This window comes from Oreochromis aureus, linkage group 23 (assembly GCF_013358895.1).
Source record: "Oreochromis aureus strain Israel breed Guangdong linkage group 23, ZZ_aureus, whole genome shotgun sequence".
In the NCBI taxonomy this organism is placed as follows: domain Eukaryota; kingdom Metazoa; phylum Chordata; class Actinopteri; order Cichliformes; family Cichlidae; genus Oreochromis; species Oreochromis aureus.
In genome coordinates, this window is record NC_052963.1 from 46,012,936 (window position 1) to 46,028,228 (window position 15,293).

The following is a 15,293-nucleotide window of genomic DNA, read 5'->3' on the forward strand; positions in this document are numbered from 1 at the left end:
TCAGGCTGGTGTATTTCCAAGGCAGGCTCACAGAAATATTAGGCCACACCTTGTAATCTTTCAATCCAGTGTTTTCAGTTCCACAGGTGTATGAACTCAAGCACCTAGCCATGCAAACCTTTGTGAAAGAATGGACCGCTCTAAAGAGAAGATCTCACTGAATTTGAGTGTGGTGCTGTAACAGAACGCCAACGACTCGACGAGTCACCTCCTAGATAATCCACGACAACCTGTAAGTGGTATTACTGCAAAGTGGAAGCGTTGAAGACCCACTCAGCCAGGAACTGGGTGACCATGTAAAGTTACAGAGTCACTAAGTGCTGAGGTGCAGAGTGTAAAAGTCACCAATGCTCTGCTGATGCAGTAACTGCGAGCTTCAAAGCTTCTGTAAGTGTAACATGTGGGTTGCCCAGCATTTCTGTTCATTTAGTGTATTTGTTACTTAGTTACTAGATTTCTGTCCTTATTATCAGGATGCAAATGTGGAAAAAAAAAAAAAAGCTACAGCATGAGTACTAGCAGGAACTAGGCTGATCATATTTCTCCCGTGCCAGCTTCTCTTTGTAAAATGCAGAAAAAAAAAAGCTAAAACATATCTGAAAAGGTCTTATGTTTGCTATTGGCACTTCCCTCCCACAGTGCAAATATGCTGTTGTTTTGTAAAGTAATCAGAGGTAGAACGGGATGCAGAGATTTCTGGCCCATTCCCAGTCAGCTCCCAGTTTCGAAACTCCACTCTCTCCCTTTAAGATGAGGATTAGAGACTCTTTATAAAAGCCTACAGTGAAGCCTGAATCATCCCTTATTTATGCTGTCTGGGTCCGTCCCTGAAAACCTCCCATCTACTCTATTTCAGCCTCCACGAGCTTATATGCCACAGTTGCATATCATTAACTCTTTGTCTTAGTTAGCGTTTGTCCCTCGCTGTCCTCGCCGTCCCTTCCAGCAGGTATCTCTGGCTCCAGAGCTGCTTGTTTACCATCTGCTTTTACCGGCTCCACCAGCCAGCCCAGTGTTTACTGTCATACTATTATTGTTTGTTGTCTGTTGTCTCTCCATGCTCATCATTTCCCTCTTTGCCCTCGGTGCCTCAGCTGATTGCAGCAGATGGCTGCCTCTCCCAGAGCCTGGTCCTGCCAGAGGTTTCTTCCTGCTAAAAGGGAGTTTTGTTCCTCCCAACACCGTCATCAAACGCTTACCCAAATATTTGAGCTTCTGTCTGTGATACAGTAAAGCGCTAACCACTATTTCAACTTGTAGCTATAGTAATCGCATTAAAATGAACTATACGCCAATCAGATTTTTAAAAAGAGAAATCAAAGGAATATTACTTTTATATCTGGTGAACGTTTTATATATACTGAACAGTGAAACTGAGCACCAGGTCTTTTTAAAGAATGGAAGTACTCATTTTTAAGTAAAACACTTAAAACTTCTCTTACTTTCAGTTGAATTTGCTGAAGGTGCGTAATGACCTCAGCTGAGGAACAAGGACAGTCCCAATACAATGACTTACTGTTGGCCATAAACACAGCCTTCATTACTCTGCTTGCCATAAATTAAACTGCGCACCACTTATCTCCTCCCATCATCTCTATTTTGTTTTGCGTCCTTCTGATCGCCTCTTATACAGATGTGTTTATACCACAGAAAGACGTCGTTCTGTCAGGCTGAGGAATGGAAGAGCAGATGTTTGCATGTTAAGTCTTAAACTACGGCTGTGTCACATTGTCTTTAAAGCCCTCTTACTGTTTATATTCACTGCGGCGTCTAAAGTGATTAAGTGAACAGCGGCTTAGTTGTCAAACCAAAATAAGCTGAAAGAACCTCTGTGCAGGATCGGACCCTTTAGCTGATGTCACTGAGCCTGAATGCAGCCCATTTTGTAGATCCATCAAGCCCATTTAAAAACTAAGAGGTGGGGGTCTGCTCTAATTTCCCTTCTCTGCAGAGGCCCTTTACAGCCAACCAGGGAAATAAAAGCGACACGAGTCGGCACCTCAGGGGAACATCTCAACACAAAGACACAACGTCAGTCCCGACAAAGTTTCTGGAGACGATCGTGCACGCAGGTGAGCACAGATAAGCACCTGCAGCACGCAAAGGAACACAGTGCATGCAATGGAAGAATATGAGATGTGATGCGTCTCTCACTTTCAATTACCTCTGTGTTTAAAAAGGTCCCCAACAAATAAAATTGCCTGTCTGTGTAATGCATTCTGTCAGCACCACAGTGGGGAAAAATGCCTTTGGCTGATATGTGGATAAAAACATGCAACACAGACATCTTATGTAATCTGACTACCATCTAAACTTTGTTTGTTTTCACTGCAGCTCTTCTATTATTTGTCTCTAGTATTTCTACCTTTGTCTGGATTACAGTTACTCCTTTAATGCTCAGCACTCTCCCCACACTCATTTCATATCACCACCATGTTGTCTTGAAGCCTCGCTGTGAAACACTAGTTACACTTTGACACACTATATTGACAAAAGTATTCACTCATCTGCCTTCACACACTCACATGAACTTGAGTGACATCCCTTTCTTAAACCACAGGGTTTAATATGATGTCGGCCACCTTTTGCAGCCATAACAGCTTCAGCTCTTTTGGGAAGGTCTTCCGCAAGGTTTAGGAAAGCTTTTTTTTTGAAAGGGAATTTTTTGACCATTTTTCCAGAAGAGCATTTGTGAAGTTGGAGACTGATGTTGGATGAGAAGGCACGGCTCACAGTCGCTGCTTTAATTTATCCCAGAGCTGTTCTGTCAGGTCGAAGCCAGGACTCTGTGCAGGCCAGTCATGTTCTTCAACCAAACGTGTTCGTCATCGTCTTTATGGACCTTGCTTTGTGCACTGGTGCGCAGTCATGTTGGAACAGGAAGTTCCCAAACTGTTCCCACTAATTCGGGAGCATGAAGTTGTCCAAAACATCTTGGCATGCGGAAGCATTAAGAAATCACTGGAACTAAAAATTCTCCCTCCACCAAACTTTACACTCGGCGCAGAGGAGTTCTCTTTCCACTTCAGTTACTGTCGTTCCCAATTGCAACCACTTTGTTATAATGCTACTAACAGTTGACTGTGGAATATTTAGTAATGAGGAAATTTAACGCGTGGACTGCACGGGTAGCGTCCTATCACAGCACCGCGCTGAAATTCAGCGAGCTCCTGCGAGCGACCTGCTCGTGCCTGATTTTACACACCTGCAGCCACAGAAGTGACTGAAACACCTGAACTGAATGATTTGGGTGGGTGAGTGCTTCTGAAGATATATAGTGCACATCAGGGAAAAAACTGCATTTGTATTGTTTTTATTTAGTATTTTATGTGTGAAAAAAAGCAAATAAGTCCCAACATGTAATTTGATACCAGCACTAACATGTTTCTAACCCTGAACTGAGAAAAACGTTTGTATAGAACTTCTGACTGTAGAGGTCATGTGACATGTTTAATTTCACACTCCACCACAACATCATCCTCCATCCCCGGTGAATTGTGCCGTGATGCTGGCTCACCTGGCTCTTCCATATGGGCTATGATCCAGTTGAAGGCCATCTCAGGACCCATGTTCCCCGTGTAGTACACCGCCTTCCTGCAGGCCTCCAGCGGAAAGCCCATCTCCGCCAGCTGCATTACTGCGGCCTCGTCTATTTCTGGAGCTGGGGACACAAGAAATCAGCATCAATAACTAAAACATGCAGTTGCTGATTCAACAGTAGCAGTGGCTTGAGTCTAAACAGCCAAACCGATTTGTGGAGACTCCCTCTGTGGGACTCATTAAACAAAGAAAGCAGAGGAGCATCGGGCCTGCAGAGGTATCTTTGTTGAGGGATGATTTATCAAGGAGAGAAATGAGTCTGGCTAAAACAAGCAGAGCTGCACAGCAAAGCCAAGTTTGTCACAAAGTCGAGAGCAGCTGCAGCACCTGCTCAGGTAGGTCAGAGGTTTAGCTCACTAGCATTCATCACCACTGCTTCGAGCCCAAAATACATTTTCTATGGTTATAACTTATAGAAATGTTGCATGTTTATTCAATAAAGCACACAGCTGTGCAGAGAAATGAAATACTTACAGTCCAAGGAGCTCATGGAGTTATCTGAAAGAGGAGGAGGACACGGCACAGTCAAGCATCACCATCGCTGGTTCTGTATTTACTGTTGTTTCTGTTTTGGAGTCATTTCACTCTTTGAGAATAATAAAAGATTTGCAGACATTTGCACAGATAGCATCTATAATCGGCCAAGACAATATCCTGGAAAATCTGAGCTGCTGGCACGTTATTAATATTCACAAACAAAGATCCAGTTCATCAAACAAACCCACTGTAACACAGGGAATCCAGATGTTTTCGGGTACCCATGGCAGGTCCTGGGCACAGTTTGTAATTCAATCGGTTTTTACATTTTTTTTTTACCTTCATCATAAAAGGATAATTTAGTTGCAGAACATCAAGGGGAGAAACAAAGGTCCCCTCCCACACTCCTCATAAATCACAGAAACGCTGCCCAACTCTGTTATTTTGGACCATGAAATGTTGTCAGTGTCCTACAAACAGTATTTATTTTACACAGATATGACAACATCGGGTGTACGAAGAAAAAAAAACACTAGTTAGTTGTCATGCCCTTAATGCAGAAGCATGGCCTGAGAGCAGTGCAGGGTTTTGTTCATTGTCCTTTGTTTTCCTCTCATTGCCTCAGTTACAGCCCCTCGGGCTGCTGCTGGGTTTTATCCAGTTTGGTATATTAACTGAAAGGAAATATTGACCCAGTGAACTCAGCTGGAGTAGCCATCTTCCATGGTTTCTTTTAAATTGCTGGTTTGCTTTAATAGGTTTAAGTGGATAATGTGAGTAACAAAAACAAGGAAGGATACATACATCGTGTGCAGTTTGTAATTGTTAATTTTGTACTTTTTAACCAAAAGAAAAGTGGAAGCACAAAAAAACAATTCACTTTCCATTTTCTAAATGGCCTGGAATAATTGAGTGAATAGAAACAGACCAATGAGAAATAATGTGCTTCAAGCAGCGTACAGGAAAACACATTTGTGTGCTGCTATGAAATCAATAAGAATCACTGAAGCCTTTTGGAGATAGAAGTGTGACCAACGATGAATCACTGCGAATTTCAGCAGGGGAGGAACGGGCCAGCGGTCAATTTACAACCAGCAAAACTCATATGAACGTGAAATAAATAAATCTGAAAGTCTATTGAATGCAGTGTGTTGTCTCCTCTGACCGGTTTTCATTTCACAGTTTTAGCTGCACGATTTACAGACGCAACGCTGTTTTTAACCTCCTGAAATAGAAGCTCAGAGCGACGTGCAGATTTACTGCAAATAAAAACATGCATGTGTCTGTGGCCCTCAAAGATATCTGTACAGGACGCCGAGCCGTAACAGGGTCTAGGCAAACCAAAACAATGATGCTCTAATCTGGAGATACTCCACTCTGATTGTTTGATACCGACGGTACAGCACACCATGTTCAGTCCTAAAATATTTAGGCACACTAAGACAAGCGAGTGCAAACTTTTTATACTGTGTATTCATGTGCTAAGATGGAGCAGACGAAACCAAAGAAACATCCAAGTTTATGGATGTGTGAAGCACAGCAAAGGCTGCTCTCAGATGTTCCCATCTCTGCTCGAGCCCACCGACCCCGTAATGTTTCAAGCTGTGTTCAGAGCCTGAAACATTACAGGACTCTCTGTACTTCACATCTGCTGAAATATTAACAGAGACAGCGATAACTTGATGTAGCTGAACTTTACAACAGGAGGAGGAAACTGCAATCGCAGAGCAGAGGGAGACAAAAGGCAAACAAAAAGGAGGGCACTGCATTTGTGGGGTTGATTTTTGATTTTTAATAAGGGGTAAAGTGGCCTGGATTTAATGGCGGAAATATTACCAAGCCTGCAAAAAAAGTTTCTTAAAAAGTGACAATATTTTATTGAGTGCTATAACTCGCTAGCTTCCAGTATTTTTATCCCAGAGCTGAGAGAAGTGCGTTACAAGGAGATCTCGTGAAATCATTAGAACCTATTAGGCTTAGCCACACTGTGAACACAAACACTCTTCAGTAATTGATTGAGCATGCCTTTCCTGTGGGATTCCATTTAATATGCCCTTAGGAGGGAATATGGGTGGCTTTGAGCTGAATATTATATTAGAGACAATTTCACAGACCATTTAATTCACAAAAATACCCGAGACCTGCCAAAAAGGATGTGGGGCACTGCAGCTGGTTTAAGCAGCAACGTGTTATTTTATAGGGTAAACACAAAGTTTCATATACGGAGGTGTTTCTAGCACATAAATGGAGTGAAGAAATATTCTTGGCTTTTTGGTTAAATAGTACAACAAAAGGCTCGGCGCTTTGGGAAAACAGTGCCCTTTAAAATTAATAACAGACTGTGAAATCAAAGATGAAGGGCCAAAAATGCCCGGAGTAATTAAGGGTGCTGGTACACTTTTTTTTTCTAGAATTCATGCATGACTGCTAACACCCCTGTAGGCCAATGCAGGCAATTTATGAGAGCCTGTAACCTTCTCATTGAATTCTGGAGCAGCATCTAATAGATGCCATATATTATAATATATGGATGTTTATTTGTCAACATCAAACAGAAAATAATACAGAAAAGAGCAAGTTGTTAAACTCAAATAGGCTTAAAAACTCCCTCCTCTATTTTTATTTCATACCTCTGGTGTCTTCAGGTAAAACAATGGGAGGCATGAGGTCCGGCAGCTCTTCTTCACCTGCCTGCAGCCCCGTGGCTCGGAGCCGGTTCAGATCCAGGAAGTCGGGAACATCAATGGCCACATCTGCAGAGCGACAGCGAGATATAAAAGTATAAAACTGAAGAATCCAGCAGTAAGAACAGTGAGCTCCCAGATCAACTTCTAAATATTACGATCTATATGTGAGGCGTGAACTGACCTTTTTCCCCATTTATGAACTGAACTGAACACTTTATGAACATTTTTAAGTGCTAAAATACACCAACTGATTTTCAACTAGCAGTTAAACAGCAAAAGTGTTTTATGGACACAGACAGGATGACAGATATACGTTTATAACCATGTGTCCCAAGTGCAGGCGAAGCATTCACCGCTGTGCCTTGTGAACTGCAGTTTAATGATGCCCTCTGCTGGGTGTTTACAACATTGCACTTACTGAGACATGTTGGTGGAGGGAAATATAAGGTCAATAAATCTGATCAATTACTAAAGTGTGAGATACTAGTTACCTAGTTTTTTCGGCACCCAATCAACTCCAAATGTGAATTTCTTAATCTGGACCACCAGATACTCTGGGAACGAGGCAAATCGGGAAGTTCTGTAAAAGAATGTGTTGAAAATTCAGTTTACGAATCCAGCTGGTTTTCATTTAAATATACTGGGTAAAAAGGGGTGTACATTGGTCATTTCTGGCCTGAGAACAGGTGGACGTTGCTTACTTGACTCCAGCTGACTTGGCCTGCAGTGCCGAGCTCCAGAAATCAGGAACATTTTCCGGCTCTGTGAAGGCCTGCAGACAAGCAGTGAAAGGGATCCGCGCTCTCACTGGTTCGGGACTGGGACGCATATTCTCTTCTGCTTCCTTACGCTTCACCTCATATGCAAGCAGCTCTTCTGGTAATGAAAAAAACAACAAAAATGTGTCACTTTCATTTGCAGCATTCTTGGAACTGAAGGTGCTGCAAAAGCTGCAAGAAGAAGTGTAGCATTTCACGTCAGTGCAGTGCTTTAACTAAAACTCATCTTGGCAACATTTAAATAGTACATACAATTTGTCACATAATACTTTATATTAAGCTGTGAAGGTGTAATTATACCTTACATAAAAAACAGCTCTTAGCCGGGAACATTATTCCCTTCTGAGAGCAGGTCCTGTTCATTCTCCCACCTGCTGCTGCCGCCTGAGCTCGGGGCCATGCAGCTGCAGTGACCAGAGGCAAATGTGGCCTCCATTTGCATTGTAAGCGCGTGGGGGATCCTTTACCTCGATTGCTGGCGGCCTCAAATGGAGCGGGCAGCTGGATGCAGTAGTCAACCCGCTGGGTGTAACGGACACGACGAGTCTGGCAGCACTGAACTCGCTCCTCCACCAGGAAGCGAAACACATCACTTGGATTCTCTGAGCCTGCGCTGTTCCTCTGCGAAAACACCAAGATTTAGGATTCAGAGAAGCTGAATATGAGAACTGATAACAGAATCGGACCACATTTTGATTATGTGTCAGGCTGACTTTAGTTTATTATCCTAAAGCAGGCTTGGCCAATTCCAGGCCTCGAGGGCCGGTGTCCTGCAGGTTTTAGATCTCACCCTGTGTCAACACACCTGAATCAAATGATGAGTTCATTACCAGGCCTCTGGAGAACTTCAACACATGTTGAGGAGGTCATTTAGCCATTTGAATCAGCTGTGTTGGATCAAGGACACATCAAAAACCTGCAGGACACCAGCCCTTGAGGCCTGGATTTGGACACCACTGTCATAAAGTATTAGTCCCAAATGCCATCCATCCATCCATCCATCATTAATTTTCTTTCAGTTATCCGTGACCGGGTCGCGGGGGCAGCAGCCTAAGCAGAGAAGCCCAGACCTGCCTCTCTCCGGCCACCTCCTCTAGCCTTTCCGGGGAAACACCAAGGCGTTCCCCAGCCAGCCGAGAGATATAATCTCTCCAGTGTGTCCTGGGTCTTGGACTGGCACACCTCAACCAGCTCCTTTTAATGTGGAGGAGCAGCGTCTCTACTCTGAGCTCCTCCAAGATGGCCGAACTCCTCGCCCCATCTCTAAGCCACCCTTCAGAGAAAGCTCATTTCCGCTGCTTGTATTTCGGTCACTACCCAAAGCTCATGACCACAGGTGGGGGTAGCGACGTAGAACAACAAGTAAATTGAGAGCTTCGCTTTCACGCTCAGCTCTCTCTTCACCATGATGGACTGGTACAGCATCTGCATCACTGCAGCCACAGCATCAATGCATCTGTCGATCTCCTGCTCCTTTCTCCTTTCACTCGTGAACAAGACCCCAAGATACTTAAACTCCTCTACTTGGGTACTTGTCCTAGAGTAGGCACTTCAACCTTTTCGAACTGAGGACCATGGCCTCAAATTTGGAGGCTATGCAGACCAAGCTCCTGCAACGGTTGTTTAAGCACTGAATAGCAATTAACCAAACACCCCATACTCCCGGAGCACCTCCCACAGGATACCCCAAGGGACAAAGTCGAATGCCTTCTCCAAGTCCAAACACATTTGGACTGTTTGGGCAAACTTCCATGCCACCTTGAGTATCCTCAAGACGTTAAAGAGCCGGTCCAGGGTTCCACGACCAGGACAAAAACCGCATTGTTCCTCCTGTATCCGAGGTTCGATGCATTTTCCTTTCCAGCACCCTGGCATAGACTTTCCCAGGGAGGCTGAGGAGTGTGATCCCCCTACAGTTGGACCACACCCTCCGGTCCCCTTTCTTGAAGATGGGAACCACGACTCTGGTCTGTCAGTCCAGAGGTACCCCGCCTGATCTCCACGCAGCACTGCAGAGGCGTCTCAACCAAGACCGCCCTACAACATCCAGAGCCTTCGGGAACTCAGGGCGAACCTCGTCCACACCAGGGGCTCTGGCACCAAGGAGCTGCTTCAGTGGCCTCCCCCCAGAAAAGACGAGTTGTCCCCCGCATCTCCAGACTCTGCTTTCTCTGCGGAAGACTAAGGAGGTCTTTGAAGTTCATTCCACTGTCCAACAATGTCCTCAGTCGAAGTCAGCAGTGCTCCACCCGGACTATACACAGTGCAGGTAGAGTACTGCTTTCCCCTCCCGAGTCGCCTGACGGTTTTCCATGTCTCTTCAAGGCAGTCCGAAAGTCTTTTTCCTCCCTGAACTCCTCCCACACTCGAGTTTCTGCTTCAGCCACTGCCCAAACCGTGTTCCGCTTGGCCTGTCGGTACCTATCAGCTGCCATCAAAGTCCTACAGGCTAACCAAACCATCAGACAAACCTTCGTCAGTCTGATGGTTCCCTTCACGTCTAGTTCAGGGGACACCACCACGACGGGCACCAACCACCTTGCAACTGCAGCTCAGTGCAACAGCTTCAGCAATGGAGGTGCTGAACATGGTTCATTCGGACTCAATGTCCCGAGTCTCCCTCAGATTGCTGTTAAAGCTCTGCCAGAGGTGTGAGCGCTGGCATATTAAGCAAATTATAAAGACGATTAAATGTAACAGCTCTATTTAACAATGACAAACTGGGGAAGAGGTGGATGGAGACTGGATACATAAAATCACAGACATGACTGTGTTTGCTGTGGTCTATTACACTCTCTTGGCAAGACTTTATCGTGACTGTCGTTTGACCCACATTTCTTAATACAGCCATTCAAAATGCTGATGTGACTCTTTAATTTACGAACTGGCTCAATGGAGAGAGCTGCATCTTTTTTAGAAAACTAGGCACAAGAATCATTATCACGGACTGGCTCCATATCCTCTCTATGAACAGCAGGGCTGATTGAAGCTGTGTTTATTTGAGGACGGTGGTGAAGGATGGCACTGTGTTTAAAGCACTCGTTTGCATGGCCAAGGCCTCTCTGCAGCCCAGCCCTTCTATTCTAAGATGCTACAGGAATACACAAGTTATAATTTCACTTCAGCCATATTTGTAGGATGACATAGACTGGACATGCTGCTGATGGTGATGATGTTATTCAGGTTATCCATGTATGGGTAACTAAACTGGCATGTAGACGCTAGCTAGTAGGTCAAAGGAAGTGTGGAAAGAAAAACAAAAATTTTAATCACATTTAATGCAAGTGTGAAATATATCTACAGATTTTTTTTAAATAACAGCCACAGAGGTTAGGAGAGAATGGCTGGTATGTTTTGTTTATGTCCAGAATATCAGGTCCTCCTCAGGGCATGCATCCTGGGTGAGGCAGAATAGGAAGCATTATCTGGCCACACTGTGTAAGCGATAGCAGAGGTCTATATATATCCTGCTTGAGACAGACATTTCAACACACCCTTTGTTTATGTACCAACCAGGGAGACGGCATGCTCTGTTTAGTCGAAAACAAACGGCCCCTCCTCCAATAAACTGTCTGTCGCCGTGTGTGTCCGGGGTCACACTCGCCATATCCCACAACAGCTCCCACTCTGTGACAATGTTGTGGATTTACAGAAAACTGCAGTTTACTCAAGACAGCACATCAGCCACGCGGGATGTTTTACGTCATTTTCTGTGACGTCGCGAGGAGCGCTAACAGACATCAGGGTTTTTTTATTTTATTTTATAGAGCAACATTGTAACAATTACATCAAATGTAGAATATACAGATGTATTTAGATTTATTTACATTTCTAAAAGTCGTTTGCCAGATTTATACATTCATCAGCCACTTTATAGACCCTGTGCACGAGAAAACTTTCTGTTTTAAGACCAGATGTAGGGTTGTACATTTCCGGTAGCTTTATTTTGCGGTCAGTCGCTACTGCGAAGATGGACTCCAAAATCATGTCCAAAACACAAAAACGGAAACATGCATTAAGTTACAAAGAGCAGAAGGTAGGAACACCCACCACTGCTGTGTCATAAAAAAATCAAATGATCAATTTTGACGTTTGAAGAGTTTAGATCGATCGGTTGTTTACATCACTCAACACAAGCAGAACTGCATTACAAAATGAGAAGACACATCATCCACATTCAGAAGCACATCTCTGTATAGTGACAGTTCTTATGATTTAAACAGGCAAATGTTCAGCATTCAAACTACAGGTGGACAATAGTCAAATGTTTCCCCCTTTATGTCGATATCAGCTAGCCAAGAACACCCCTACACAGCATGTAAACAAACCATGAAAAAAAGCCACAGGATATAAAAAATGAATGAATCATTGCTGGTAAGGGTCTCTATATATTAGTATTTACAAAGGGTATGTTGTGACGTACCTTCACAATTACAGCGGTCCCTCGCTATAACGCGGTTCACCTTTCGCGGCCTCACTGTTTCGCTGATTTTTTTAGTGCAATTTTGCATGCTTTGTTTTGTTTGGGTTTTTTTAAAACAGTGCATTGTGTTCTGGGTCCTGATCGGCTGCAGACCACTGTCGATCTCCTCCGTGCCCTCTCTCCTGTACAGTACAGAATCGCTACATCGATCGCAAAAGCAGTGTGACTCTGGAGATAACCATCGCACAAAAAGTTGGACTTCTGATTCATTGATTTATTAATGATTCATTGATGTTGAATTCTCTGGCAGCTGCTCTATTCCCATGTTCTGGACCTGAAAACAGGGTTTGATCTTTGGTTTCATTCTATAATACTGGACTTATTTTTCTACAAAGGTTTGAACTTTGAGTGTTTAAACGAGAGAAAAGTGTGAAAATGTTCATGCCTGTCTGAGAAAAGTGTATAAAGTGTGTAGTGAGGCCTTTTACAGCCTTAAAACATCTATAATCATTGTAAAAAATAAAGTTGGCTACTTTGCGGATTTCACCTGTCGCTGGTTATTTTTAGAACATAGCACCCGCGATAAACGAGGGACCGCTGTATACAAATACTGAGAAATATAGAATTTGAATCCTTTCTCTCTTTTGCTCTGAGGCGCGGGGGAAAAATATCGACAAGTCGATGAACATCATCAACAGATATATTCGGTAAATGCCCAAGACATCTTGAGAAATGTAAATCGCCGCTTGATTCATCCATTTGGTTGACTTGTTTTGGAAAACACGACCGTAAACAAGGAGCGAATATAACACCGGGTTATACAGGAGTTTCCCCACCGGAAGTAGCATATGCTAAGGTGCACAGAGTCTATTAGATACACCTTGCTAATACCATTTGGACCCCCTTTGCTTTCTTAACTTCTCTAATTCTTTGTGCCAACAGAGTGCTGGAAACATTCCTCAGAGATTTTGGTTCGACGTTGCTGCAGATTTATTGAACTCCACATCCATGATGCGAATCTCCAGTTTCTAACACAACCCAAACTTGCTCTAGTAGTTTGAAATTTGGTGACTGTGGAGACCATTCAAAGTGCAGTGAACTCATTGTCACTGAAAGCAGTTTGAGATTAACTTTGTGCTCATTTGCATACTTTGGTTCCAACAAGTGCTTATTTGAGTTATTGCTGCCAGCCTCAGTCTGGCCACTCTCTGACATCTGACATCGACATTTTCGTCATGAGTACTCGCACTCACTGGATATTTTCTCTTTTTCAAACATAGAGAAGGTCGTGTTGGGAAATCCCAGCAGTTCAGCAAACTCTGCAGTCACAGCCTGTCACTTCCACAGTCACTGGTATCACCTCTTTTCCATTCTGGTGCTCAGTTTGAACTTGAACACAGTATTTGCATTATAAGACAGTTGAACAGGGATGTCTAATAAAGTGTGTAATTAGTGTACATGTGCATATGTGAAGACATTTACCTACCCATCCACTGGCTTCACTCACCTCCACCAGGTTGATCATGTGTAGGAGGAATTCATGAGCATCTTGTTGTCTGTTGGAGGAAAACTCTGGGTGTCCCCTGCTGACCAGAGCCTTTAACATTCGAGCAGAGATGCCCTTCTGCTGGTGCTGCAATTAAAATATATATATACATATAAAGATGTCTCACATAGTCTGACTACACGTAAATACTCAGCCTTTTCAGAGGACCATATAACACAAGAGACAGCTGACCAAGAGTGGGAATTATAGATTTTGGAAGGAATGTGTGATGTCAGGCTAATCAACATGTTTGTCTAACATGACAATAATATATGTGGGAAAAATATGATGCTACAAAGTAACACTGATACTGAATGCAACTCTAAGTTTCATTAACTTTGAAAATCTGGCTGCGGCGGGGGCGGGGTCTGCGGTGCTGCTGCAGGGGCGATGGATGCACCTGCACGCCATCTGCAATCACGCCTCGCCGGCTTGAAAATCTTACTGGGTCCTGGGTTGTTGATGCTGATGTGAGTCGGGCTGTGAGCTGCAGCAAGTATCAACAGTGATGGCGAGCATTGGAAAACATGCTTTTTGCCTGAGCCATCGGGTCTGCGATGGGTTCCTTGCACTGGCATAGCCACCTTCTTTGTTAAAAAACTCAAACTTTAAGCTAGCTTTCATAACAACAAATACAGACGTCTGCATCACAATGCTCATGTTTTCCAATGCTTGCCATCACTGTTGATACTTGCAGCCTGTGACTAAAACAATGTTGCTGCCATACATATAAAAATGTGCTTTCACAAAGATGCAGCAAAAACATTTACGGCTAACCCGGCTCCTTCAGACATATCGACATTTAATTTGGTTAAACAGAAGTTAAAGTGTGAAAAAGAATAAACCAGTAGTTACTATAAGATAAGCAGATTTTTAAATATGTTGCTGCCATCCAATCTATATTTTCCCTGCAATCAAACAAAAATAATAGTCTTTAACACATAAAACCATCAACCTCCATCACGAGAACGTGTGCTAGCATTAAGAAAACAATCTGATGAGACTCTGTGATTGTGCTGGGTCACACTGACATAATACAAGCTGAACACAGCGTGCCAACACAAGCTCTTCCCCCACATCTCCCCAGCTGTCAATATATGTCCAACCATGACTTCCCCATCACATGAGCAGGAAGCTCACAGCTCGGCCTGGTGGCTGGTGAAGCTTATGGAAGAAGCCCAGGGCTTACAGAAATAACACTTTCATGGCTGTCCTGTAATTTTGTGGCAGATGTGTACTACAACTCCGAAAAGGCAACAATTTCAAATGACAAACAAACACGTAAATATTCATATAAATTAAACAGTAGCACATTTTACCCATGTAGCAACATAAAGCTGTGATGTGGGGAACTAAAAGGCAAAAAATATTAATGGAGCTGTTGGAGTCGAGCAGCTCCAACTGCTGCCAACAGTTTGGAGACAAAATGAAAATAGCAGGAGGAGAAGAGAAGCAACTTTAAGCCTATATAAACTCAACTACACTCCTTTAAAAACCTAAAAAACAAAAATTCTGTTACATTAATATGAAAAAACAAATATTAAATCAAACTGAGCAGCTAAATCTAAACGTTAGGATTATTAGCATGCTTCTGTTGCTTATGGACCCAGTTTGGAAGCTGGACATACCCAGTTTAACACCTTGTATTCTTCTTTCATCACCTGTTCAATGAGCTCAGATTTCATGGGCGGTTTGGAGTACTGGCCTGAAAGCAGTCCATGTCCCAGTTTAGCCCTGCCGCACAAAAAACACACACATAAGCATAAAGTAGAGTCTTATTT

At 43.4% G+C, this 15,293-nt stretch overlaps 1 protein-coding gene across 4 annotated transcripts in view; it reads right to left on the bottom strand.

Moving 5' to 3' along the window:
- Positions 1–15,293, bottom strand: part of usp13 (ubiquitin specific peptidase 13) — a 39,036-nt gene that overhangs the window by 6,654 nt on the left and 17,089 nt on the right. For 3 of the 4 annotated variants that reach the window (XM_039607261.1, XM_039607260.1, XM_039607263.1), the window contains 8 exons: positions 15,141–15,246; positions 13,474–13,599; positions 8,011–8,164; positions 7,466–7,640; positions 7,256–7,344; positions 6,708–6,830; positions 4,075–4,098; positions 3,518–3,661 (listed from right to left, as the gene is read on the bottom strand). In XM_039607261.1, the coding sequence (XP_039463195.1) occupies positions 3,518–3,661; positions 4,075–4,098; positions 6,708–6,830; positions 7,256–7,344; positions 7,466–7,640; positions 8,011–8,164; positions 13,474–13,599; positions 15,141–15,246 (941 nt within the window). The remainder of the gene's footprint in view (positions 1–3,517; positions 3,662–4,074; positions 4,099–6,707; positions 6,831–7,255; positions 7,345–7,465; positions 7,641–8,010; positions 8,165–13,473; positions 13,600–15,140; positions 15,247–15,293) is intronic. The other variant, XM_039607262.1, reaches the window with a different exon arrangement.